The sequence below is a fragment of the Aethalodelphis obliquidens genome, unplaced genomic scaffold (genome assembly GCF_003676395.1).
Source record: "Aethalodelphis obliquidens isolate GAN/ISIS:26980383/991018 unplaced genomic scaffold, ASM367639v1 scaffold9, whole genome shotgun sequence".
Lineage (NCBI taxonomy): Eukaryota > Metazoa > Chordata > Mammalia > Artiodactyla > Delphinidae > Aethalodelphis > Aethalodelphis obliquidens.
In genome coordinates, this window is record NW_020837953.1 from 18,155,415 (window position 1) to 18,178,891 (window position 23,477).

Sequence of the window (23,477 nt, forward strand, 5' to 3'; positions counted from 1 at the left end):
CTCCGGGGCGGGGATTCCCGGGGGTGGGACTCGGGTTTCCCTGGCCTCCCTGGCCGGTGACCAGCGGTCCCGTTAGGTCTGAGCGGCCATGGCGGCGCGCTCGTTGAGGCTGCTGACCACATTGCTGGCGGTCGCCACCTCTGCCTGCCGGGCCGAGGCGGAGTCCGAGGCGGAATGGGACATGACGGCGCCTGATCTGCTCTTCGCGGAGGGGACCGCGGCCTATGCTCGCGGTGACTGGGCCGGGGTGGTTCTGAGCATGGAGCGGGCGTTGCGTTCGCGGGCCGCCCTGCGCGCCCTTCGCCTGCGCTGCCGCACCCGGTGTGCCGCCGACCTCCCATGGGAGCTGGACCCGGACTCGCCCCCCAGCCTGGCGCAGGCCTCGGGCGCCGCCGCCCTGCACGACCTACGCTTCTTCGGGGGCTTGCTGCGCCGCGCCGCTTGCCTGCGCCGCTGCCTCGGGCCGTCGGCCGCCCACTCGCTCAGCGAGGAGCTGGAATTGGAGTTCAGCAAGCGGAGCCCATACAACTACCTACAGGTCGCCTACTTCAAGGTGCAGATCTGCCTGGGCCCCGGGGCGGCCGGGGTCCTTCTGGGTGTGGTTGCCCCGGGGGAACTTGGGGGGCCAGGGAAGTGCTTGCGGAGAGGGAAAGTGGCGTCTTGGCCAGGGAGCTCTTCCCGGATCCAGGGAGAGCAGAGACCCTGCCGGGAGACCAGCCTCTCCGGTTCGCATAGGCAGATGGTGACCCCAAAGATCCAGCCGGGGTTAAGGCACAGACCAAGCAAAACTTGGTCTTGTGTTCCCCGAGAGGCCTCTTAGAGGGAACTATAGCGACAGCTTGGGTCTCTGATCCTAATTTTGTTGTAAGTTACCGAGTGAGAAGCTAAGACCTTTCTACAGTATCTTCCTTCCGGTTCGCTCTTCAGTGATGCTTTTCCCGCTGCCCGAGTGCAACAGCTTTCTTTCAGGACATGAGGTTGCCACGTCGCCAGTAGAGGCTGTCTGGCCCCTCCCTGTAAGGGACCCTCTGGCTGGTCGGTCAGGTTTCCAAAGAAAATGAGTACTTTTAGGAATTCCAGAGTGCCTTAAGTCCAAGTGTATACATAGATTTGGAGTGCTTCTGATTTATGATGATAATGAGAGCCAACACATACTTTCAGGCACTATTAAGTACTTTGCGTTTATTAATTCATTTGCCCAGATCCTGGCAATATCCTGTAAAGTAAGTGCTGTTATTAGCCCATTTTGTTGGGGAAAAAAGGAAGAAGGAGGGACTTCCCTGGTGGTGCAGTGGTTAAGAATCTGCCTGCCAATGCAGGGGACATGGGTTCGTTCCCTGGTCCGGGAAGATCCCACATGCCGCGGAGCAACTAAGCCCGTGCACCACAACTACTGAGCCTGCATGCCACAACTACTGAAGACCGCGTGCCTAGAGCCTGTGCTCCGCAACAAGAGAAGCCACCGCAATGAGAAGCCTGCACACTGCAACGAACAGTAGCCCCCGCTAGCTGCAACTAGAGAAAGCCCGTGCGCAGCAATGAAGACCCAACGCAGCCAAAAATTAATTAATTAATTAAAAAAAAAAAAGGAAGAAGGAGCTGTGCTGGGTATCTATTATATCCATAGTTTAACAGACCTTCAATTCAACCTAAAGAGAGACTTAGAAAATCTTGGGGACCTCAAATTTCCACCTTTCCACAAGCATTATGCTTACACAGTTCTGGTCCATTCCTCCTAGTTTCCCAGAAGAGTGCTGGACTTGAAACCAAAATAATTGGGCTATGTCTTTGGTCATGTCACTTAACAGCACTTTTTAAAATTCTTTGACATTTACTGAATACTTACTACATCCCAGTTCTTGTACAGGTAATTAAAATGCTTGACTTTATATTTTTTTGTGTTACCTTGCTTTGCTGTTAAGAGTCACTTTAGTAGTAAGGGCTACTGAAAGGGTATGTATATCCAACTGTGGGAACACAAAGGAGGAGGAATCTAGCTTTGTGTCAGAGAAGTTAGACTTGAAAGAAGAGGTGACATTTGAAGCTGATCTCAAATATTGTTAGAGGAGAGGAAGGATGGCCATTCATGATAGAGTGGGGCCAGACTGGGAAGAGAATTCTGCAGGCTTCAAGGAGCCATCGTCAGAACTGGGCTGTAGAATGCTAATTCTGGAAGCCATGTGACGTAGGCCTTGGGAGAAGGAGAAAGTGGTGGCAGGGTGAACCGTTAGGAGGTGACTTCAGTTGTCCACATAAGAGAAAGAAATGAGGTGCTTTGTGCTTAGAGGGTAAAGAAGGTCTGGGGGTGGGGTGAGGGGTGTGGAGATGGAGAACAGAGAAAGGCAAGAGCAGTGCTAAAAGATATGGGAGAGAGAATCAATCCATAAAAGGGACGGACTTGAGAGAATTTCTAATTTTATAATTAAGGCAACTGAGGTACAGAGATGGCGACTGTTGACCGTGGGTCACCTAGCTATTTGGGGGTCACAGCCAGGGCTGACTTCTTGTTTAGTGTGCATTTACTAGTACTGATGATCAGAAAAGAAAAAATATTTTTCTTAGCATATTACTAATGTGCTAGGATTTACATTTATTGAGCTAACATTTATTTTATTTTATTTTTTTAAAGGGAATGCTATTTATTTATTTGGCTGTGTTGGGTATTTGTTTCTGTGCGAGGGCTTTCTCTAGTTGCGGCGAGTGGGGGCCACTCTTCATCGCGGTGCGCGGGCCTCTCACTATCGCGGCCTCTCTTGTTGCAGAGCACAGGCTCCAGACGCACAGACTCAGTAGTTGTGGCTCAAGGGCCTAGTTGCTCCACAGCATGTGGGATCTTCCCAGACCAGGGCTCGAACCCGTGTCCCCTGCATTGGCAGGCAGATTCTCAACCACTGTGGCACCAGGGAAGCCCGAGCTAACATTTATTAAGCACTTAATATGTGCCCAGAACCATGTGTTAGAAGCTGGATATATATCCTCTCATTTAACTTTCCCAGCAATCCTGTGAGGTAGTGAGTACTATCTTCAGATAACCAATTAGAGAACTGAGTTTAGAGAGTAAACTTTAACTTGCCTAAAGCCCCAACAAGTGAATAATTAAACCTACCTTTGTCACCAGTCTGACACCACAACCCACGTAATTAATCATTAGATCATCAGTGATTTTTTTTTTTCAGGTAAGAATCATGTTTTCCTTTTAATTGATACCGTTTCCTCTCTCGGGTGCTACTTTGCTAATGATTAGGTCCCCACCTCTCAAGAACATTGCATCTGAACAGGCTGAGACAGAGCCAGTGTGAACACAGACCCCAAACCAGGGCTTTTGGAATAACAAGAACAGAAAAAAACAGCCTTTCTCTTCACTTACAAAGGGAGTCACTCAGAGGGTCCAAAGCTCTGTTTTCCAAACGTAGAAAACCTGGAGCTCAATGCAAACTGGAAACCAAAATATATCAGAAATGGAGCATAGCGCTTCGTCAGATACTCAAGGGCTGATCATCCTGCCTCTTCTACAAGGAATGGCCCTGCTCCAGCATTTTTTTTTTTTTTTTTTTTTTTGCGGTACGCAGGCCTCTCACTGTTGTGGCCTCTCCTGTTGCAGAGCACAGGCTCCGGATGCGCAGGCTCAGCGGCCATGGCTCACGGGCCCAGCCGCTCCGCGTCATGTGGGATCTTCCCAGACCGGGGCACGAACCCGTGTCCCCTGCATCGGCAGGCAGGCTCTCAACCACTGCGCCACCAGGGAAGCCCCGCTCCAGCATTTTTAAAGGAAGATGTTTTGTTTCTATTTCACTTTCCAACTGGGTATAAAATCTACTAAAAGGGATACAATGAATCAGAATAAATCAGCTTGCTCACAAGAGACACTCTCAGATAATGATTTTTGGTTGCTGAGATTATTCAGCACGTTATTTCAAAGTGGCAACATTCAGGACAATCTGAGAAGAGAATTCAGAAGTGGCAGCTACATTCGCTGTTAGGTTCATGTGAGATACACATACACACAACCCATTTTTCAGTGTATATGTCAAGGGGCCAAGACCCCTGATCAGCACAATACGTTATTTTGTACATTACACGCACAGAACAACAGAGGGAGAGACACTTCCTTGGAGAGGTTCATACACTCTGAAGGAGGCTGGAGCCCAGCGCCCCAGGCCTTCATTAGCTGGACCCCTTCTGTTCTTTGGTCGCGGCGACCTCAGAAGCAGCCGATTCCTCTAATGGATCTGCTGGCTTCTCCTCCTCGTCCTCCTCCTGGGGATAGAGGTCCGGGTACTTCTGCATGCACTCCTGCATGGCCTGGAACTGGTCTACACAGTCCGACCCCTTGACATCCTCTGTGCTGCAGTGGAAGCAGGAAAAGGCCGCCTTGAACTGTTGCCCACACGGGCCGCTGGCCATGCCCCCAAGGCACGGGCAGTTCCAGCTGAGGTCTCCATTGGGCAGGATCCGTCAGTGCTCCTCTTACGGATCGTTGGGGTCATCGGCCACCAGCCCCGCGTTGCTTGGAGTTTCATGGTCTTCTTTGGTCACAAATATGATTCGATCCTTCCCTTCCTGCTGGCAGTAGGCCACAGTGCAGCCCAGCACTCCGACCTTGCGGCGACTGTGGCGGCGGCCTCACGCCGTGACCTCTCCGCTGCCAGGCAGGCGGCTTGGAGACCCGCGCAGACCCACCTAGTGATTTATTTTGGATTCTACATATGAAGCTGTATAATTTTGATATGCTGGAGTCCATTGCTATGGGCATGATTGTGACCTGTAGCACATTTCCCCCCTCAGATTTCTGTATAGCCACTTATTTTAACCTCATGAGCCCTGGGCTTTGAAAAGTCAGAAGATGCCATGTCTGGATTTTGTATAGGATCTTAAGACTTTTCAGCCACCCACCTTTTCCCTGAATGTGTCAAAAACACGTACGCAGAGGAAAAAAAAATATATATATATATATACATTATATATACATTTTATATATACATACATTATATATATTCCCCCCCCCAGGCAGCTTCTTTGGCATGGTCTAATTGTTAACTGCTGTTTCTCCCCTACCCCTTAATCCTTGACTCCTTAGACTTTCTTCAGCTTAGTCGCCTCATCCAAAGCTCAAGAGTATATTATTTAGGCAGTCAGTCTTCCATAGCATTCCCCCTACAATACCACCTTTGTTTTAGAATAGAATGTTTACACTTCTGAAGCATTGCCTCCTGTAATTTGAGGAATCTCTAATGCTGATTTGGGAAATAGCTGAAAACCTGCCCAGGGCCCCGTGCTTCTAATCTCTGGTATGTAGTTCCTGCAATAGGTGTGTTTTCTGGGCTTGGCAGGGGTTGAGGCACACTGAGTGGAAGGCTCAGGAAGGCGGGGATTTCCTGTTTACTGTGAACTGCACATTTGGACACAAACCATCAAGGTTTGGATGTGGCAACCATGTTCTTGTTCTTCACCCTTAGATAAACAAGTTGGAGAAAGCCGTAGCAGCAGCTCATACCTTCTTCGTGGGCAACCCTGAGCACATGGAGATGCGTCAGAACCTGGACTATTACCAAACCATGTCTGGGGTGAAGGAAGCCGACTTCAAGGATCTTGAGGCCAAACCCCACATGGTGAAAACAAAAAACAGACAAGACACACTGCCCCTTTCTCTCGCTCTTTCTGTTTATAGTGACATTCACTAGGGTTGCTTTCTGATTACAGAAATAATGTATGTTCATTGTACAACGTTAGAAGAATGCAAATACGTAAAAAACAGAAAGTAATCATCTATAATAGTGCCACCTTCAGAAAACCAGTAGTTGATATTTTGGCCTATTTTTTAAGTCTTCAGTATTTCTAATTTTTAAACCTAATTTGGCGTCATATTGTGTATGTATTTTTCATCATCCCTTTTGAACTGACATATGATGCTGATGCATCTTTCTCATGTCTTCAAATTTTCTTTGAAAACACAATTTTTAGCGGCTGCATGACAATCCTTCTTATGCACACATCGTATTCATTTACTTGTCAAATTTTTTTGGTCATGTAGGTTTTTGCTTTTCACTACAGTGAGTGGTACAGTATTCCTCAATGTTCTTATTCTATTTATTTAGCAGGAAAAGTCTGTGTCCCATAAGAGGTATTGTCTATGATGACATAGCATTTTTAGAAAATATTTATTTATTTGGCTGCGCCGGGTCTTAGTTGTGGCCTGCGGGGAATCTTCGTTGCAGCACACGGGATCTTTAGTTGCCACAGGTGGGATCTAGTTCCCTGACCAGGGATTGAACCTGGGCCCCCTGCATTGGGAGCACAGAGCCTTAGCCACTGGACCACCAGGGAAGTCCCGATATAGCATTTTCATAAAGGGCATATGTTGTAGTTTAGAAATAGGCATATTAGAAACAACATCAAAATGACTTTTAAAAGTAAACTGTGTACATCTAGTACTTTATACAACTCTACACAGTTTGGATTTTTTTCTTTTTTTTTCTTTTTTAGTGATTCTGTGACAAATGAAAATGGTTATTGTCCGCAAGAAGGGAGCCATGTCCCACAGAGAGCAGAAGCAAAGTCTGTAATCAGCTGCAGCAGCCCAAATCCGTCCTTACTGCTAGAAAGATTGCTTTCATCACCTCAAACCACATTCTGATAGCTAAGAGTTAAAATTTCTTTTATTAAATTTTTATTTTGAAAACTTGCAGCCCCACAAAAAAAGTGCAAGAAAATGACAGTGAATTCCCATATATCTTTCAAGTAGATTGAGCTAAATGTTTTTAAATTTCAAAAGAAAGTCAGATGTAAAGACTGACTAAGTAAAGACCATTTCCAGCAGGCTTTCTTTGTGTAGCAGCCACCCTTTCCATCCGTAACCTGAGAGGGCTACGGGGATGCCCGTGGAGGTGGCCGTGGGCAAGGAGGGAGGGCTGTCTGCAGTCTGCCCTGCATCTGAGTACCCCTTCCTCCCAGTAGCATGAGTTTCGGCTGGGAGTGCGCCTCTACTCCGAGGAGCAGCTGCAGGAAGCCGTGCCCCACCTGGAGACGGCGCTGCGGGAGTACTTCGCGGCAGACGAGGAGTGCCGTGCCCTCTGTGAAGGGCCCTACGACTACGACGGATACAACTACCTGGAATACAACGCCGACCTCTTCCAGGCCATCACAGGTGCGGGCCCCAAACCCAGCCCTCGGCCAGGCCTCTGGGTTCTGAGGGCAACAACGTGATTCTGCAGACACAGCATCTTCAGCCTCATTCCTGAATCTCTTAAATCCGGGAATCTGACTGAAAATTGCTTCCACTTGAATTTGTTCATCTTAAGCAGCATTTGAATCCTGGAAATTGACCTTATGGTTCTTCCCTCTCCCTCGATTCCTTTCAGACCATTACATCCAGGTCCTCAGCTGTAAGCAGAACTGTGTCACCGAGCTTGCTTCCCACCCAAGTCGAGAGAAGCCCTTTGAAGACTTCCTCCCATCGCATTATAATTATCTGCAGTTTGCCTACTACAACAGTAAGGCCTCCCTTCTCTTTCTCAGCTGCTTTTCACTAAGCCAAAAGCAAGGAAGGCAGGGATTATGGCCATTGTGCTTCTTCAGGCTGTTTGGTTTCTCTCTTGGGCTCTGGCAGGCACCATGCCAGGTGATCCCTGAATACCTTGTAACAAGCCACCTTCCAAGAAGCAGTACCAGCAGCCTGAGAAGCTGGGGGAGGGAGACTCTAGGGCCTCACCCTCTGGTCCCCTCTATAACATTTATAATCTCATTTTGCACCTGAGTTAAGTTATAGTAAAGGCAAGGGTGTGCTTCCATTTAAACCAGCTCACAGGGCATTTCCCCGCCCTTCTCCCTCATGTAGCACTGATGCTCTGGGGTGGGGTGAGGGGGCTGTCAGTATCCAGAAAAGCAGCAAGTCGGCGGGTCTTTACTGAGTCCCCACTGTGTGCTAAGCATCACAGCATATTCAAGAATATACACTTTTATGGTTGAGGAGACCAACACATATCAACAAGAGCTCTGCGAAAGAGACAATCTGCTATTGTAATCTTCCCTTCTCTTCTGAAAATCCATAGGGAAGAAAAGGTAGGAAGACGGGAATATTCCTGTAATTGGTCTACTGATTGGGAATATTAGGGCCAATGTTTGAATTACTTGCAGGCACTGAGCACCTTAAAAATCAGTCGTATATTCTATCATTTATTCTGCAACTTCTCCTGCCAAATCAGGCAGTCGTGTTGTGTAGCTGGTGCCACCTTGCCGTGTCATCATTGCCTCGAGCTGTGCTGAGACTGAACACTGGGCGGTTCACGGTACCCAGGATTCAATGCTTTCTTCTCAGCCATTTTTTCCCCTTTGCAGTTGGGAATTACACACAGGCCATTGAATGTGCCAAGACCTATCTCCTCTTCTTCCCCAATGATGAGGTGATGAGCCAGAATCTGGCCTACTACACAGCCATGCTTGGAGAAGAGCAAGCCAGATCCATCGGCCCCCGTGAGGTGAGAGACTTGCATTACTTTGGGTGGCTGCCAGCTGAACCCAGACCAGAAAGCAGAGAGTGGGGTAGAGGAGGAGGAGCCGGGGCTGCTCGGGCAGTGAGGGGTGGGGGCAGGTTGCCTGGGTGGGTGTGAGTGCACAGAAAGCGGGGAATAAGCCAGTACCTTAATTAGCACAATCTGGGCCCCGAAGTCTGTGCTCCGAGTCGGCAGGGAAAAGCAGAACTGCAAAGCAGCCATGTTCTTTCCCTTTCTCAGCACCTCCACTTTGAGACTTGACTTGGCCAAGATATATCATTTTCTACTTCATGCTAAATTTTTTTTTCACTCACCTCTTTTCTGCCTCGGTTTTCTTCCCCGCCCCCGCTTCTTTCTGCCATTGTTCTGTCTCTCCCTGTTTCAGCATTATACCCATCTCACTCCCAAACAAGGAGAAAAATCTATGTAATAGAAAGACTAAAACGAAAGGCACTGAAGTGGAAGCAGGCCCACGCCTGCACTGCCGGGGGGACTGCACTTTGTGCTGTTCACTTCACAATGGCTATTTCTGGAATTACGGGTGATTTTTGTGTTTTGCTCCTTTATATTTTCTAAATTCCCTGCAGTGAGTGGGTATCATTTTTGTATCAAAAACATGAAAAGTTCTCTGTTTTTAACTTAATGAAGTTCAATACTGCGAACCTCGATATTTGTACATATGCCTTGCACAGGCCCTAGATCCTCTCCTTCTTGAGCCCAGAACAATGAGGTAGATTTGAAGTCACTAATCTGGACTCAAGTCCTGGCTCCTCTACTTACTAGCCATGTGATTTTTGACGCATCATGTGGAATCTTAGTCATGCTGCACTGCCCTTCTGAGTCTCATTTTCTCCTTCTGTAAAATAGGATTATGGTTCTTGCTGTGTCTTCAACACGGCAAGTGTGAGCGTCAAAAGAGATAGTGAGCCGACAGGTGCTGTACAAAGTGTTGTGTGGACAGGTGGCATCACAGGGGTCTTGCTGATGGGACATAGTAGCAGGTGGCGGGTTTTCTTACCTCTAACTTCAGCCACCTCCTGAGATGGGGTGGCTTGTCACTGTGGCCCTCAATCACTTGTGTCCTGCTGGCCTCTCCAAAACCCAATCTTACAGTCTGTAAAAATAGCTGTAACTTTGATCAGTTTTTCCTTTTGTCAAAGAAAAAAAAAAAGTTAGATAGCTACAGTGACTCTAGAGGCCCCTCAGTTGTGTTTGCAACAAGTCTATTGGACACATGTAGGGGGTGAGAAAGCAGGCACAGCCCTGGGCTGTTGGTAGGGCTGCAAACTGTACTGTTCATGTACCCAGAGATCTGACTGCTGGGGATTCACCCTTGGCTGTACTACACAAGCGTGCAAAGGTAAACGTGCACAGATGTGCATCAGAAAAGCCGCTAAAAGCAAAAAACTGGAAACAAGCTCAATGCTATCAATTTGGGGAACTGGTTAAATAAAATTGGCACGTTCATTCAATGACATACAAGATAACCATCATGTTGCTTGAGTGGATTCCTACACACCAATATGAAATTGTCTCCATGATGTAATTTTAGGTAAAGAAAAAGAAGACATAGAACTGTAGTGGTATTCTATTTACATTTTTTGGTAGTACATATATATTTTGAAGTTTTTTAACTTTCTGCACAGATTGGTAAGAAACTGTTCATCAGGATTAACCCCCCCACCCCCAGGCATGGGCCTGTGGGTCAGGGGCTAGGTGGGGGAGGACTGAACATTTCTATGTATGTCTCTCGATACTCCGGGGGTTTCTTTTAGCTACATTTGTACTACTTTCATGTCTTTTTGAATGCCATCTAAAACCGCCTTGGAAAGGCGTACAATCCGAGATCTGTAAAATGCTGTGGTGAATATCATAGCAGAGGGGTCCGCGAGCTAGAGTGGGAGCATGGAGGAAAAGTAAGCAACTGGCGGGTCCGGGAAGGCTTCACAAGAGGCAGTGGTGTTGACAACTGGTTTTAAAAGCCTTCAGTAGGTGAACGAGTCAGAGAAGGGCCTTTTAGATGGAGAGCAGCATATGCAAACCACCTGGACAACAGTCCCATGTGAACGGAAGATGGTGCTGGGGAGTTGCAGGCAATGAGGCCCGGGAGGGTTAGATTTTTGAGGGGTCTTGAGTGCCTCTCCAGGACCTTGGACCCTACTGTGTGAGGCAGGCAGTGGTGAGCCGTCAGAGGGTTTTAGGCAGCCTGATGTGATGTGATGGGGCAGGGCTCAGAATGGGAGGTGCCGGAGGCCGTCACGGTGCAGAGAGAGCCACCGAGGCCTGAATGAGGTGGGGGGCTGGAGGAGGGGAGAGGTGGAACTGGCGGTGGGCCAGGGGTTCATGCCTCCCTCCTCTCAGTGTCTAATTAGGCACCACATTCCCAGCCTGGGAGACACGTGCACGGCGCTGGCCGCAGGGCACACAGGTGGCAGGATTCCGCCCTCACAGCCTCCTGCCCTGCCCGCACTCCAGCCCAGGGCGGCTCATTTTTCCTCTGTTCACTGGGAGAAGCAGGTGGAAGATGCGGCAGTAACAGACCTCCCGTTCTGGTTGTGTGGCGCTCACTGTGGAAAATAAGCACCCTTCAAATGTGCGTGGCATTTTATAGTTTACAAAAATTTTTCATAGCTTTTCTTTCGTTTGATTCTCATAACAACCCAGTGAGGTGGGGTCATCAACCTACCCTGAAGTTAAAAACCAAGGCTCGGGCTTCCCTGGTGGCGCAGTGGTTGAGAGTCCGCCTGCCGATGCAGGGGACACGGGTTCGTGCCCCGGTCCGGGAAGATCCCACATGCCACGGAGCGGCTGGGCCCGTGAGCCATGGCCGCTGAGCCTGCGCGTCCGGAGCCTGTGCTCCGCAACGGGAGAGGCCACAACAGTGAGAGGCCCGCGTACCGCAAAAAAAAAAAAAGAAAACCAAGGCTCTTCCTTCTTGGATCCGCAATCCTGAGAGTCTCTAAAAACCCTCCTCTTGCCACCCCCTCCCATACGGAGACTGGTTACCTTGTCATTGTCCTCTTGGGCCGCTAGATGGTGACCGTCTGGATTTGAGATGGCGTGTCTCCTAGTCTCTTTGCTTGGTTAAGATCCCTCCCCCGACCCTTTATAGTCATATTAGTGAGTCTGGGGCAGAAAGGGAAAATAAGTGGTCAGTCTACCATTTCTAACTAGAACTGCCCTTCTGGAAAGAAGGTAACTAACATCTGTTGAGCCCTGTCCCAGGCCAAGCGCTGAGCTAGGTGGTTTATACCCATCATCGCATTTAATCATCACAGGCACCCCGTGAGGTGGGCGCTATTCTTGCCATTTTCGAGATGAGGACATTTAGGCTCCAGGAAATGAGTTAACTTGCGTAGCAGCCTATGGCTGCCCATGGTGACCGGAATCTCTGCTTCCCTGCTTTATTCCAGTGCCGGCACAGTTCTGACACATAGCTGATACTCAGTGCATCAGTGTTGAATGAGTAAATGGTAGAAGTGGGACTTGCTCCCTGGCAGGCTCATAGAGCAGTTGGAGAGGGTTAAAGGAGATGACACATGCCTAGCTTGGTGTCCAGTACTAGGTGAGGGAGGCCAGTTGTTTAAACTCCTTAGGAGAAAATTTCCATCTTCCTCAAGAGGTGATATAGGCCTCATTGACGCCTTCAAAGTTTTCCTTATTGCCCTCATCTTTTATTTCAACTGATGATGTCTTCTTTTTCTTTTCCTTCCTTCTTCTGCTGCTGGGAGACTAGCAGGGCACCTAGGGAAAGATGTGGCCCCAGAAGGTACTTAGTTTCCCTGCCCTGGGTAAGCCCTACCACTGAGCACGTGTGGGAATGGCCGGATGCTGGACCCAGCTGCTCCTGCACTGGCCCAACTCCCGGGAGGGATACCGTCCACTCCAAGTCTGAGGGGAGGCAGATGGCATAGGAAAAAGCACGTGGGCTTTAGGATTGGAGAGACCCAGGCTTGGATGTAGGTCCCTGCTCTGTCATCTCCTATAGTGTCACCTCAAACAAGTTGCATATCCCCTGTGTACCTCAGTGTCTTTGTCTGTAAAATGAGGATAATCTCATCAACCTCCAAGGTGGCTGTAAAGATTAAATGAATAACGCAGGAGTCACCTGACACCTAGGTTTTTCTTCCCCTGTGTGCTGAACTCCTGCGGAAGCCAAGAAGGAGTAATTTTCCTTCCTTAAAGAGTATTTCCTGAGAATCCTCAGGTTTTCTGCCTCAGAGATTAACGGCAGGGGAAGGAAAGGGGGCTGTTTCCCTATAAGGGAAGCCTGGCTATGCCACCCTCAGAGGGGCTGCTTGTGTCAGGCAAGAGGAACCCTTGAGCACAGACGTGAGACTTTTGTCCCAAACGGGGGGACGGACACACTAGTGATAGTGGGAGAGGAAGCCTTGGGTCGCACCGGGGGCAACAGTGTGGCATGTAGGGGTGGGGAGTGCGGGCTAGAGTCAGCGGCAGGGCTGAGTACCAGGGCGTCCCTCCCACTGCGTTTCCTCAGAGTGCCCAGGAGTACCACCAGCGAAGCCTGCTGGAGAAAGAACTGCTCTTCTTCGCTTATGACGTTTTTGGAATTCCCTTTGTTGACCCGGTGAGCCAGGGTGCAGGGAGCCGGAGTGGGGCGGGGATGCAAGGGATGGGCTGAGCTGTACACCGTGTGCCTCTGGGGAGAGGGCCGTTGCGGGGTTGAGCCAAAGAGGAGATCTGCGTGGACGAGAGACGGGGAATTCTGGGCAGCCAGGTACAGGTGACTCAGTTCCAGAGACCTCTCACTTTATCTCCTGAAAGGAGGCCGGTGAGAAGGTGGATTCCCTGTAGGCCCTAGTATGTGCATCGAGTCCTGGAAGATTCAGCAGGTCACCCGACACTGTTCATTTTTTCCTACTCTGCTTTTAGGATTCATGGACTCCAGAAGAGGTGATTCCCAAGAGACTGCAAGAGAAACAGAAGTGAGGGCCTTGAAGAAACTGCATGATTGGATCGGTGTGATGAAGCACTTGAGGCTTCCTGAGCCCAGGCAGAGGCAGATGTGAACTCCTGGCAAGGGGTGGGCAGGTCCAGTCTGGGAAGCTGGGGTGGGAGCCTGGGCTGGCCCTGGAATACAGCCCTCAGACTGGCTGTGCTCACAGGTCAGAACGGGAAACAGCCGCCCGCATCTCCCAGGAGATCGGAAACCTTATGAAGGAGATTGAGACCCTCGTGGAAGAGAAGACCAAGGAGTCGCTGGACGTGAACAGGCTGACCCAGGAAGGTGAGAGGACGAGCGTGGGGCCACCTCGGCTGTCATGGAGGCAGCAAGGCTGGGGGTCCCCATGTTAGCTGGACAGCTCCCCTTACTTTATAGCCTCAGGATGCGAGCTGGCATGGGTCAGGGCTCACCCCCGCCGTGGCCCTTCTTCCCTCACCCACGGGACTTCCACCTGCAAAGAGCACTGAGAATTGGCCTTAGGTTAAGAAGTAAGACTCCTGAGTCACAGTGACACTAGTTTAGTTTGCTTCAGTAAGTATTTATAGGAGAAAACTTGTCCTCTCTCCTTACCCCCAAACTGTTTTCTCCCAGCTGCCATCATTTGTCCTGTTACCAAACCTCAAAATCTTCAGGTCTCCTCTGGTCCCCCCTTGCCCATCCCCTCCAATCCTCTGGGGGGGGGTCCTGCCAATTAGGACTCTGCTCTCTTTCTCTCTCCCCAACCCTTTTCTTGTCCCATGGCCTCAGGCGTGCATCAGGCCCCCAGCCCCTCCTCTCTGCACTCATCTTTCCTCCTCCAATCTGTCCTTGCCCCTTCCCACCTGGGGGCTAGACCAGTCTTCCAAACACAGGGACTCTGATGCCATCCTCCCTGCCTGCGCCTGTAACCGTATGTTCTACCATTCCCCATTTATACCTTCTCTTCGTCCTTGGGCCTCTCTCTGCTCACAAGTCTTTGTTCAGGCCTGTGCCTCCTCCTATACACTTCCCATCATCTCTCCCCGTGAGGCGTCTCAGATCCACCCTACAGAGCCTTTCTTAAACTCCAGGCCAGTTGGGATCCCCATCCCCGTTTCTGTTGAACTTCCAAGGCACTTTGTACTTTCACAAGGTCTGCCTTGTGTTGGTCATTTGTGTAACTGTTGGAACAGGTGCTGTCTTCAGGTGTTGATCCCTTGCCTTTTCTAGCACAGTGCTTGGCACACGCTGAGGCCTCAGTAAATAACAGATGGAGTGGAATTGGGTCTGTGGTATGTCCCCAGCACAGGGAGACACCAGGAGAAATAGAAGAGAGAAAGGCTGGCCTTTACTCTACAGTTGCTTCAATTAACAAGTGCTTAATTTAATGAGATTAGCATGTTAAAGAATTTGTCCAGCATTCCTTTGTTTTCAGAGAGCTTTCACCCTGTTATTTCTCTTGATTCTCATAATCGCCTGGGAAGTGGGTTGGGCAGATTGTAAGATCCTCATTTTAAATAGATGATGGTAGCTAAACTTTTAAGCATTTACTAGGTGCCAAGTATCGCGCTAAACTTTTAAGTTGTCTTACTGTTCTTTACATCAAACTTACGAGGTAGATGCTGTTTTACAGATGAGATAAGGCTCAGGGAAGTTAAGTAACTTGCCAAGGTCACACAGCTAGTAAGTGGAGGATCCAGGAGTCAAACCCAGTTCTTTCTGGTCCTGAACTCATGTTTTAGGAATGTCTTTATGATGTTTCCTCAACAATGCGTGAAAGCCCAGGAGTCAACAGCTGTGGACCAGGACTTGGATCTCCTGCCCTTCAGCTCTAAGTTCCATCCTCTGGACCACCCTACCTTTGGAAGCGACCAAACGGGAGGTTTCTCTGGTGAACAGGAAACACCTGGAATTTCTCTTCCTTACAGCAAGGCAATATCTGATGGAGAGTGTGTGGACAGAACTGCTGCTGGATTTAGCCGGTGTTATTGCTTTGCAGGTGGCCCCCTGCTTTATGACGGTATCAGACTCACCATGACCTCCAAAGTCTTGAACGGTTCCCAGCGGGTGGTGATGGATGGTGTAATCTCTGAGGATGAGTGCCGGGAGCTGCAGAGACTGACCAATGTGAGGGAACCCGGTGACCATGCCATCTCCCTAAGGGCCCAGCCTCCCCCGACTAGGTGCCTCTTAGGTGCTGAACGATTGCCTGCCCCTTGCTGCGGGCAGTCGACCACCTCTTCTTGAGCCCTCAGCTGCCTGGCTAACTCCACGTTTTTGGGGCCTCGTAGGCAGCAGCAACTTTAGGAGATGGCTACCGGGGTCAGACCTCCCCGCACACTCCCAGCGAAAAGTTCTATGGCGTCACTGTCTTCAAGGCCCTCAAGGTAGGGTCAGTACTCTGTTCTAGAGTGTGGAGAAGGGGGAGGGGGACGCGCAGGCTCTGGGGAGGAGTTGGAGATGGTGGTAGGAAAGGTAAAATGTCCGCCTGTCAGCGTTCCAGCTGCCACGGAGGCAGGATAAACCATGCTGGGTGAGCTTGACTTCTGAACCGTGGCTATTAGTGTAATGATGAGGCAGGCAAGCAAGACTGATACCCAAGCTTGAGAGCGCTTTCTGAAGAACCGCTCTACTTCTGAGCAGGTTACTCATAAAGAGAAATGTGGAGGCGAGGGGAGGGGGCGATGGCAGAGAGTCGTGTACGGGAAGCAGAGGGACTGGTCCTTAGCGGGCACGAGGAGCGGGGCCTGGCGCCCCTATGGTCTCTGTTGGCCCGCATAGGAGCGTGCAGCGTAGCTGACCACTGGTCTCCTCGGCAGCTGGGACAGGAAGGGAAGGTTCCTCTGCAGAGTGCTCACCTGTACTACAACGTGACAGAGAAGGTGCGGCGTGTCATGGCGTCCTACTTCCACCTGGACAGCCCCCTCTACTTCTCCTACTCCCACCTGGTGTGCCGCACCGCGATCGAAGGTGGGCCTCCCTCAACCCGCAGCCCCCGTGCAGCACACACTGCCCACCCAGGCACCAGCTGGATGCGGAGGACGCGGAGAAGAGCAGGATATGGTCCCTTTCATCCTGCTGGGGAACCACCGTAAACCACTGCGATGAGTGCAGCAGAGGAAGTTCGAGTCAGTCTCCCCGGGGAGTCGGGAGGGCTTCCCAGAGGAGGTGATGAGAGCTGCGCAGGATGAATAGGAGTTGTGGAGTAGACGGGGCAGCGGGAGGACGTTGGAGCCGGAGGCAGCAGCATGAGCAGAGGAGTGGAGGCATCGAGCAGCCGGCAGCTGGGGGACTAAGAAAGTGGCCACTTCTGCAGCGTAAGGTCAAGGGGGGACGGGGGGCAGCCACGTAAGACTGGTGAGGTCCTCAGAAGCCAAACGACGGAGCACTGCATTCAAGAGTATTTTGCATCCTGTAAGTCAGTGGTTCTCAACGCTGGTACTGGGCATACAGGTGTCCTTAGGTGAATCATGATCTGCGTTGCAAGTTCTCTGTCACTAATTGTTAAATACCAAATTTCTGAGAGAACTACTTATTTTACAAGTTAGGGCAGGCTGGAGGTTGTTCATCGTTCACTCTCCCTCTGTCATGTTCCCTTTTGCATTCCCTAGGAGGGGTGAGGCACGGCCAGTGTCCAGGAACCACACGTGACCCACAGCCGGGTCTGTCATGCCAGAGCCTTCAGCGGCCCCTCGTGCCGATATGACCCTGATGGGCAGCAGAGATTAGAGGGCTTTACTCTCCCTCAGAAAGTTTGGAATTCTATCAAAATCTGGGCACACCCAAGGAATGTGCCAGACTCGCAACTGTGTGTGTCCCGTCCTCCAGGTGGGGGCCCAGGGGCCTGGGCAGCGGGAAGCCAGAAAGCCAGGGAGAGTCGGCAGGCGGTGAAGGGCTGGGTGAGGCCTTGTTTTTACTCACCGAGGTTAAGGGTTTAAGGTTAGGCCTGCTGCTCTGTGTCTAAAGACTTGGAGAGCGTGGATCCAACCAGAGGAAGGGAAGCTGGTCGGCAGTGACCCCCCTGCCCTCGCATGCCAGCAGGAGAGCTGCAGTGTCCCCTGAGGTGCCCCAGTACTAACGTGTGTCTCCGTGGCCGCAGAGGCACAGGCCGAGAGGAAGGACGGTAGCCACCCCGTCCACGTGGACAACTGCATCCTGAACGCGGAGGCCCTCGTGTGCATCAAGGAGCCCCCCGCCTACACCTTCCGGGACTACAGGTGCCAGCTCTGCTCTGAGGCCCCCAGGGCCCTGTGCCCTGCCCCCTCCCCCAGCACATGCGTGTTTGGGACCAGCTCCTCCCAGCGTCCAGGATCCTCTGGATTGGGAGTCAGATAACACGGGAATCATTACAGAGCAGTGTGAGAGTAGGACAGGGAAAGGTAGACTTGGTACAGAAGCACCCCAGAGAAGGGCATGGTGGATTCTCAGGGGCGAGGGTAGGGAGGCGGGAAGGTCAGGAGTCGTGTCCGCGAGGCTTCAGAGGAGGCCCCCCCCCTCCTGCTGCTGGTTGGGAGCACTTGGAGATAAAGGCACTGGAGCCGTGGGTGCCTGAGGGGCGGGAAGAGGAAGTCGGTGTCGAGGTGCTCTCTGCCTTTCCCAGTGCCATTCTTTACCTGAACGCAGACTTCGACGGAGGAAACTTTTTTTTCACTGAACTAGACGCCAAGACCGTGACGGTGAGTGCGCCCTCGTCCGCATCCCTGGGAGGGGAGACACAACCTCAAGGTGCAGGGGGCCCTCCTGGTGGCCAGCACTCCCCTCCCCAAACCAGGGGGCCTCTGCCTAGTCGCCTGTTCTCTTTAGCTCTGGTCTTTGGGAAGCCAGGCAGAGGAGCCATCCCCTCCTGGACCTGAATGACCCCATGTCCCTTCTGAAGGCAGGTTATGGTCTCTGTCCTGTGTACCCCCCTCTTCGTCCCCTTTAGGCAGAGGTGCAGCCCCAGTGCGGAAGGGCCGTGGGATTCTCTTCGGGCACAGAAAACCCGCATGGAGTGAAGGCTGTCACCAGAGGGCAGCGCTGTGCCATCGCCCTGTGGTTCACTTTGGACGCTCGACACAGCGAGCGGGTGAGAGCAGTTGGCGCTGCTGTGACCTGTTCCTGGCAGGGCCCTTGTTCTGCTTCCACCTTCCCCAGTCCCATTGCCGATGCTTAGACGTGAGAGAAGCACTGGGCTTGGGAGTCCAGAGAGACTCCTCGCTTCGGCACTGTGTCACAGTGGCCCCCGGCCCTTCTTCCTGCCTTGGGAATGGGGCTCCAGGTGGGGGGCAGTGGGGACAATATGGGGAGTGATCCTGGTTCTTGGTCCCTCGCTGGGTACCACCTCTGCTGCCTCTGCCCAAGGAGTAGGACCTGCTGGGATTAGGATGAGCTCGGAGGCCACTGGAGAAGAGCCTTCTTGTTCTCCAGGAAGTAGCACCTGAGAGATGGTGAGTGCCTGGTCCAGAGGCCTCTCTGAACAGCCAGGGGTTTGTCCTTGCAGGACAGGGTGCAGGCGGATGACCTGGTGAAGATGCTCTTTAGCCCAGAAGAGACGGACCTCCCCCATGAACAGCCCCAAGAAACCCAGGAGGAGCCCCCCAAGCCCGTACAGGGGTCTGTCTCCAGCAGTGAGTCAGGGCACAAGGATGAGCTCTGACAGCTCACATGTGGACGGTGATCAGACCCACGTGAGGAACTCTGTCCTGCACCCTGGACTGGCCAGCCTCGGGTGAGGAGCGGTGGGGAACTTAGGTCTGCCCCCCAGCTGAGGGGACTCTGCTCATAGCCGTCCACATGGTGCTGCCGCTTTTGGAGTGGACATAGCAGGACGGCCCTCTCCCCCTGGGCCTGACCAAGGGCTCAGGACGCAGGCCCAGAGCCACTCCGGGGGCCTGCACAGGCAGCCACGTGACAGCAATACAGTATTTAAGTGCCTGTGTAGACCACCAAAGAATAAATGATTCGTGGTTTTTTACTCGGTGGTTGTTCAGAGTGGAAATGTGCCCGTTGGCCCCGGAGGTCTCACTTGATAAACATTGCTCTGGAGGGGCTTCCCTGGTGGCGCAGTGGTTGGGCGTCCGCCTGCCGATGCAGGGGACGCGGGTTCGTGCCCCGGTCCGGGAAGATCCCACATGCTGCGGAGCGTCTGGGCCCGTGAGCCATGGCCGCTGAGCCTGCGCGTCCGGAGCCTGTGCTCCGCAACGGGAGAGGCCACAACAGTGAGAGGCCCCGCGGACCGCAAGAAAAAAAAAAAAAATTGCTCTGGGCAGGATGCAGTGGCAGGCATGGTGTGAAGAGGCCTAGCTCTGTACCCGGCTTGGCCACTTCCTGTGCAGTCTCAGGCCAGACCCTTAACCTCAGGGACCTCAGGGTTCTCATATGTATAACAGGGACCATAATCGCTGCTCGGCCCACCTCTGGGTAGTTGTGGGGCCCACATGCGACGCCGACGTGACAGCATTTGGTAAACTGGAACGCTCTGGGTGGATGGCAGGGATTATTACTAATCCTTCTCTGGCAGCTAGCAGCGGTCAGCAGTGCTCTGGCATGTTGCCCCCGTGTCGGCCACATGCATCCTGCTCTGATGTCTGGCCTCAGGGTCCTCATACCTCAGGGCTCCCATGTGCAGGACAACACACACCTCTAGGAGACGGAGTAAGAGCAGACCTGGAGATTCAGCTCCTCGGGCCACAAGCCCATCTCCCTCCTGGGCTTGAGATGCAGTGGGGTCATGAGTCGGGAACCTGCACCCTGAGAGCCCATTTATTCCACCAACCAGTGTTTATTTATTGAGCACCAGCTAAGTGCTGGTGCTGGGAATATGGTGTCAAACCAAACAAGTCCCAGCCCTCATAGAGCTTCTATTTTAGTAAGGGAGACAGGTAACAAACACATAAATGTGTGTGTGTAATCCTTTGAGGTAGAAAAGAAGGTAGGTCGGACCCTGAGGAGAAGGCAACAGCGAGGAGGCCGATGTGCTGACACAGAGCAGCCAGTGAGGTCAGGGTCCCTGGGGCCTGGTCGGCCACTGAGAGCACCTGGGCTTTGACCCAGTGGGACAGGAGCCCTTGGAGGGTTTTGAGCAGGGCGGTGAGAGCATCTGACTTACATTTGAAAGGCCTCAGTGAAGAATGTATGTGGAGAATGGGCTACAAGGGCAAGAACTGAGACAAGGAGAGCAGAACGGAGGCTGCTGCAAAGACCCCGGGGCAGATAGAGGTGTTGTGGATCAGGTGTTGCCAGCGAAGGCAGCGAAAAGGTCAGGTTCTGGATCTCATTAAAGTAGAGCTGACAGGAGTTGCTGATTAGTTGGATGGTATGGGGAGGAGCAACAAGAAGGATTAGGCCGGGCTTCCCTGGTGGCGCAGTGGTTGGGAGTCCGCCTGCCGATGCAGGGGACGCGGGTTTGTGCCCCGGTCCGGGAGGGTCCCACATGCCGCAGAGCGGCTGGGCCCGTGAGCCGTGGCCGCTGGGCCTGCGCATCCAGAGCCTGTGCTCCGCAACAGGAGAGGCCACGGCAGTGAGAGGGCCACGTACCGCAAAAAAAAAAAAAAAAAAAAAAAAGAAGGATTCGGCCTAGGAAATTTCCCGGCGGTCCAGTGGTTGGGACTCCACGCTTCCACTGCAGGGGACACAGGTTTGATCCCTTCTTGGGGAACTAAGATCCTGCATGCCAAGGGGCACGGCCAAAAATAAAAATAAAATTAAGAAAAGGAAGGATTCAGCCTAAGCAGTTGGGGAAGTGGAGTCACCCTTTCCCGTGACGGGGCAGACTGCAGGTGAGATGGTTATGGGGCGTGGAAAGCAGGGGTCTGGTTTTGCATGTGTTATGCTCAAGTTCGAGGAGCCTGTGAGACAAAAGGTCTCTGAGTTCAGGGAAAGGTGGAGGTAGGAGCCAGAACTTTGGGGGTCCCCATCAGCACTTGGGGGGCGTTCAAAGCCAGGAGACTAAGGTCAGTGTAGACAGAGGAAGAGTCAGAAGACTGGTCCGGGCTGCAGGCAACCGGGGCTCTGGAGGCAGTGGGGGCCAACAGAGGACACGAGGACCAGCCGTGAGCAGGGGAACCAAGAGGCCTAGTCCTGGAAGCCGATGAGAGTGTTTCAGGAAGGAGGGGGTGAGCAGTGGTATCTAATGCTGCTGAGAGGTTGAGCAAGATAGGAACTGAGAACCATCTTTTGGACTTGGTGACACGGAGATCAGGGAGAACTTTGGCAAGAGATGTTCCGGTCGACGAAAGACTGGAGTGAGTTCAAGTGAGAAGGGGAGGAGAATGAGTGGTGCTGGTGGGTATAGACAACTCTTCTCAGGAGTTTGGCTCTCCGTGGGGGGCAGGATGAGCTGGAGGGAGATGTGAACTGAAGGAACGGGTGTTTTTTTAAGCTGGGAGTCAGTATGCTCATGGGAATGATCCCATAGGGACAGTCACGATTCCTTTAGTCATTGGTGATCCCGTGTCCTGTTTGGATGACCCACTCGCCGTATGAAGAGAGGACCACGTTAATGGAAAGAGCACGAGCTTCACCCACGTGCTGAGCTGGGCCAGACTCACTTCCACCACTTCCAGTTGTGTGACCTCTGAGTGTGTTTCCTCACCAGCAACATGAGATTACAGTCCTTTCCTCCCAGTATGGCTGAGAGTATCAATGAGGGAATACTCAGAGAGAGCCTGGCACAATGCTTAGCACACAGGAGATACTCAACATTACAGAAAACTCCATCAGCCTGATTCTGGTCTTCCAGAAGTTTCCACATCAACGCAGGTGACCTTCACAGTTCAAAGTGTACTAAACACAGAGAGACAGCAGACTATCTCAGTTTAGCTCATGAAAGGCCATACGTTTTCAAGGGCAACAGAACTGGGATAAGTGAATATAATTACGGTGGGTGAGTCCTCCCAGCAGCCGGAGGTGATGGCGGGGTCCGGGCTGAGATGCTGTGATTGCTTGGCCCGTTTGTAAAACACAGGCATGAGCAGGTCAGCCCTGGGGAAGTCTGCTTGAGGTGAAGGGAGAGCAGCCATGGGAGCGTTAGAGGGGACGGGAGGCAACTCAGCAAACTCGGGGGAGATGTGGACGTGGAAGACGTCCATCTCTGGCACCCCAGGCAGCTGGCAGAGCTCTCAGCAGGGGTGCCAAAGAGAGCCAGTGCTCAGGGTTGTTTGGGGAAGAGAAGAAGGCACTACCCGACAGCCACGTGTGCTGCAGAGATGCCCTCACCCTGGGTTAGGCGTGGGACACAAAAATGGGGCCAGTGGTAGGGCTGGGAGATGCTTTCAGTCCTCAAGAAGGAGGCTAACGAACAGCACACCAAGTGCTGTGAAAGGAAATATGCAAAGAGCATTACAGATCCCAGATCAGAGCACCTGACCCTGCCGGGGCAGGCAGGGCACTGGGGCGGCCACACTGCTGGCTGCACTGCTTTCTAGCTGTGCCACCCGGACAAGTCCTCTCCATTCCGAGCCTGGGATTCCACGGGAAAGTCAGGCTCAGAGCTGGGGGGAGTTTGACCAGCACCACCTCCTGAGCCTCCACCGTTTCAGGTGGTGGCTTGCAGAGAATGTGCTGGACGGCAACCAACCGAGTCGGACCCCTGACTGGCAGTGGGCAAGGACCAGGGAGGGCGCTCCAGGGTTTCACTGGGAGGGAGGCAGAAACAGTTCATCCTCACACCCATCCGTCAGCGGTCAGCACAGATCTATCTACAAAGCACCCTCCCTGCCGGGCACTGCCAGGCAGGAAGGGGCAGCGGGTCGTCAGCCACCAGCAGTCGCCCGCACCCAGGGTGAGGGACCAAGGGGCAGACCGCCCAGGAGGCAGTCTTTTTGGAACGGAGCTTTCATTAGCCACATTCCTTCAGGCATATTATGTTTTCCAAAAGCACTTCTCGCCCATCTCGATTCATGAACTCCCTCATGACCCAGACAGATGAATGCTATTATCCCTATTTGTCAGTTTGGGAACCAGGGCCAGAGAAGCTAAGGGACTTGCCTAGCATCACACAGCTTTTCGGTGGCAGACGTAAAGCTAGAACCCCAAGCTTCTCGTAATGTAATTGAAAGCACCTTTTAAACAGCGAAGCGTGACAC

The 23,477-nt window shown here is 52.1% G+C and overlaps 1 protein-coding gene and 1 pseudogene across 1 annotated transcript; one reads left to right on the plus strand and one right to left on the minus strand.

Moving 5' to 3' along the window:
- Positions 1–37: 37 nt before the first annotated feature.
- On the plus strand, positions 38–19,369 carry P3H1 (prolyl 3-hydroxylase 1). The gene is made up of 15 exons (XM_027108881.1): positions 38–553; positions 5,457–5,609; positions 6,955–7,144; positions 7,359–7,490; positions 8,335–8,474; positions 12,988–13,077; positions 13,383–13,435; positions 13,616–13,737; positions 15,413–15,540; positions 15,705–15,800; positions 16,233–16,383; positions 17,513–17,630; positions 18,014–18,089; positions 18,338–18,478; positions 18,893–19,369. Exons 1-15 carry the CDS (start codon positions 89–91, stop codon positions 19,046–19,048), a joined length of 2,211 nt encoding a protein of 736 aa, XP_026964682.1. The 5' UTR covers positions 38–88; the 3' UTR covers positions 19,049–19,369.
- Positions 4,165–4,753, minus strand: LOC113622356 (mitochondrial intermembrane space import and assembly protein 40 pseudogene; annotated as a pseudogene).
- Positions 19,370–23,477: the final 4,108 nt, after the last annotated feature.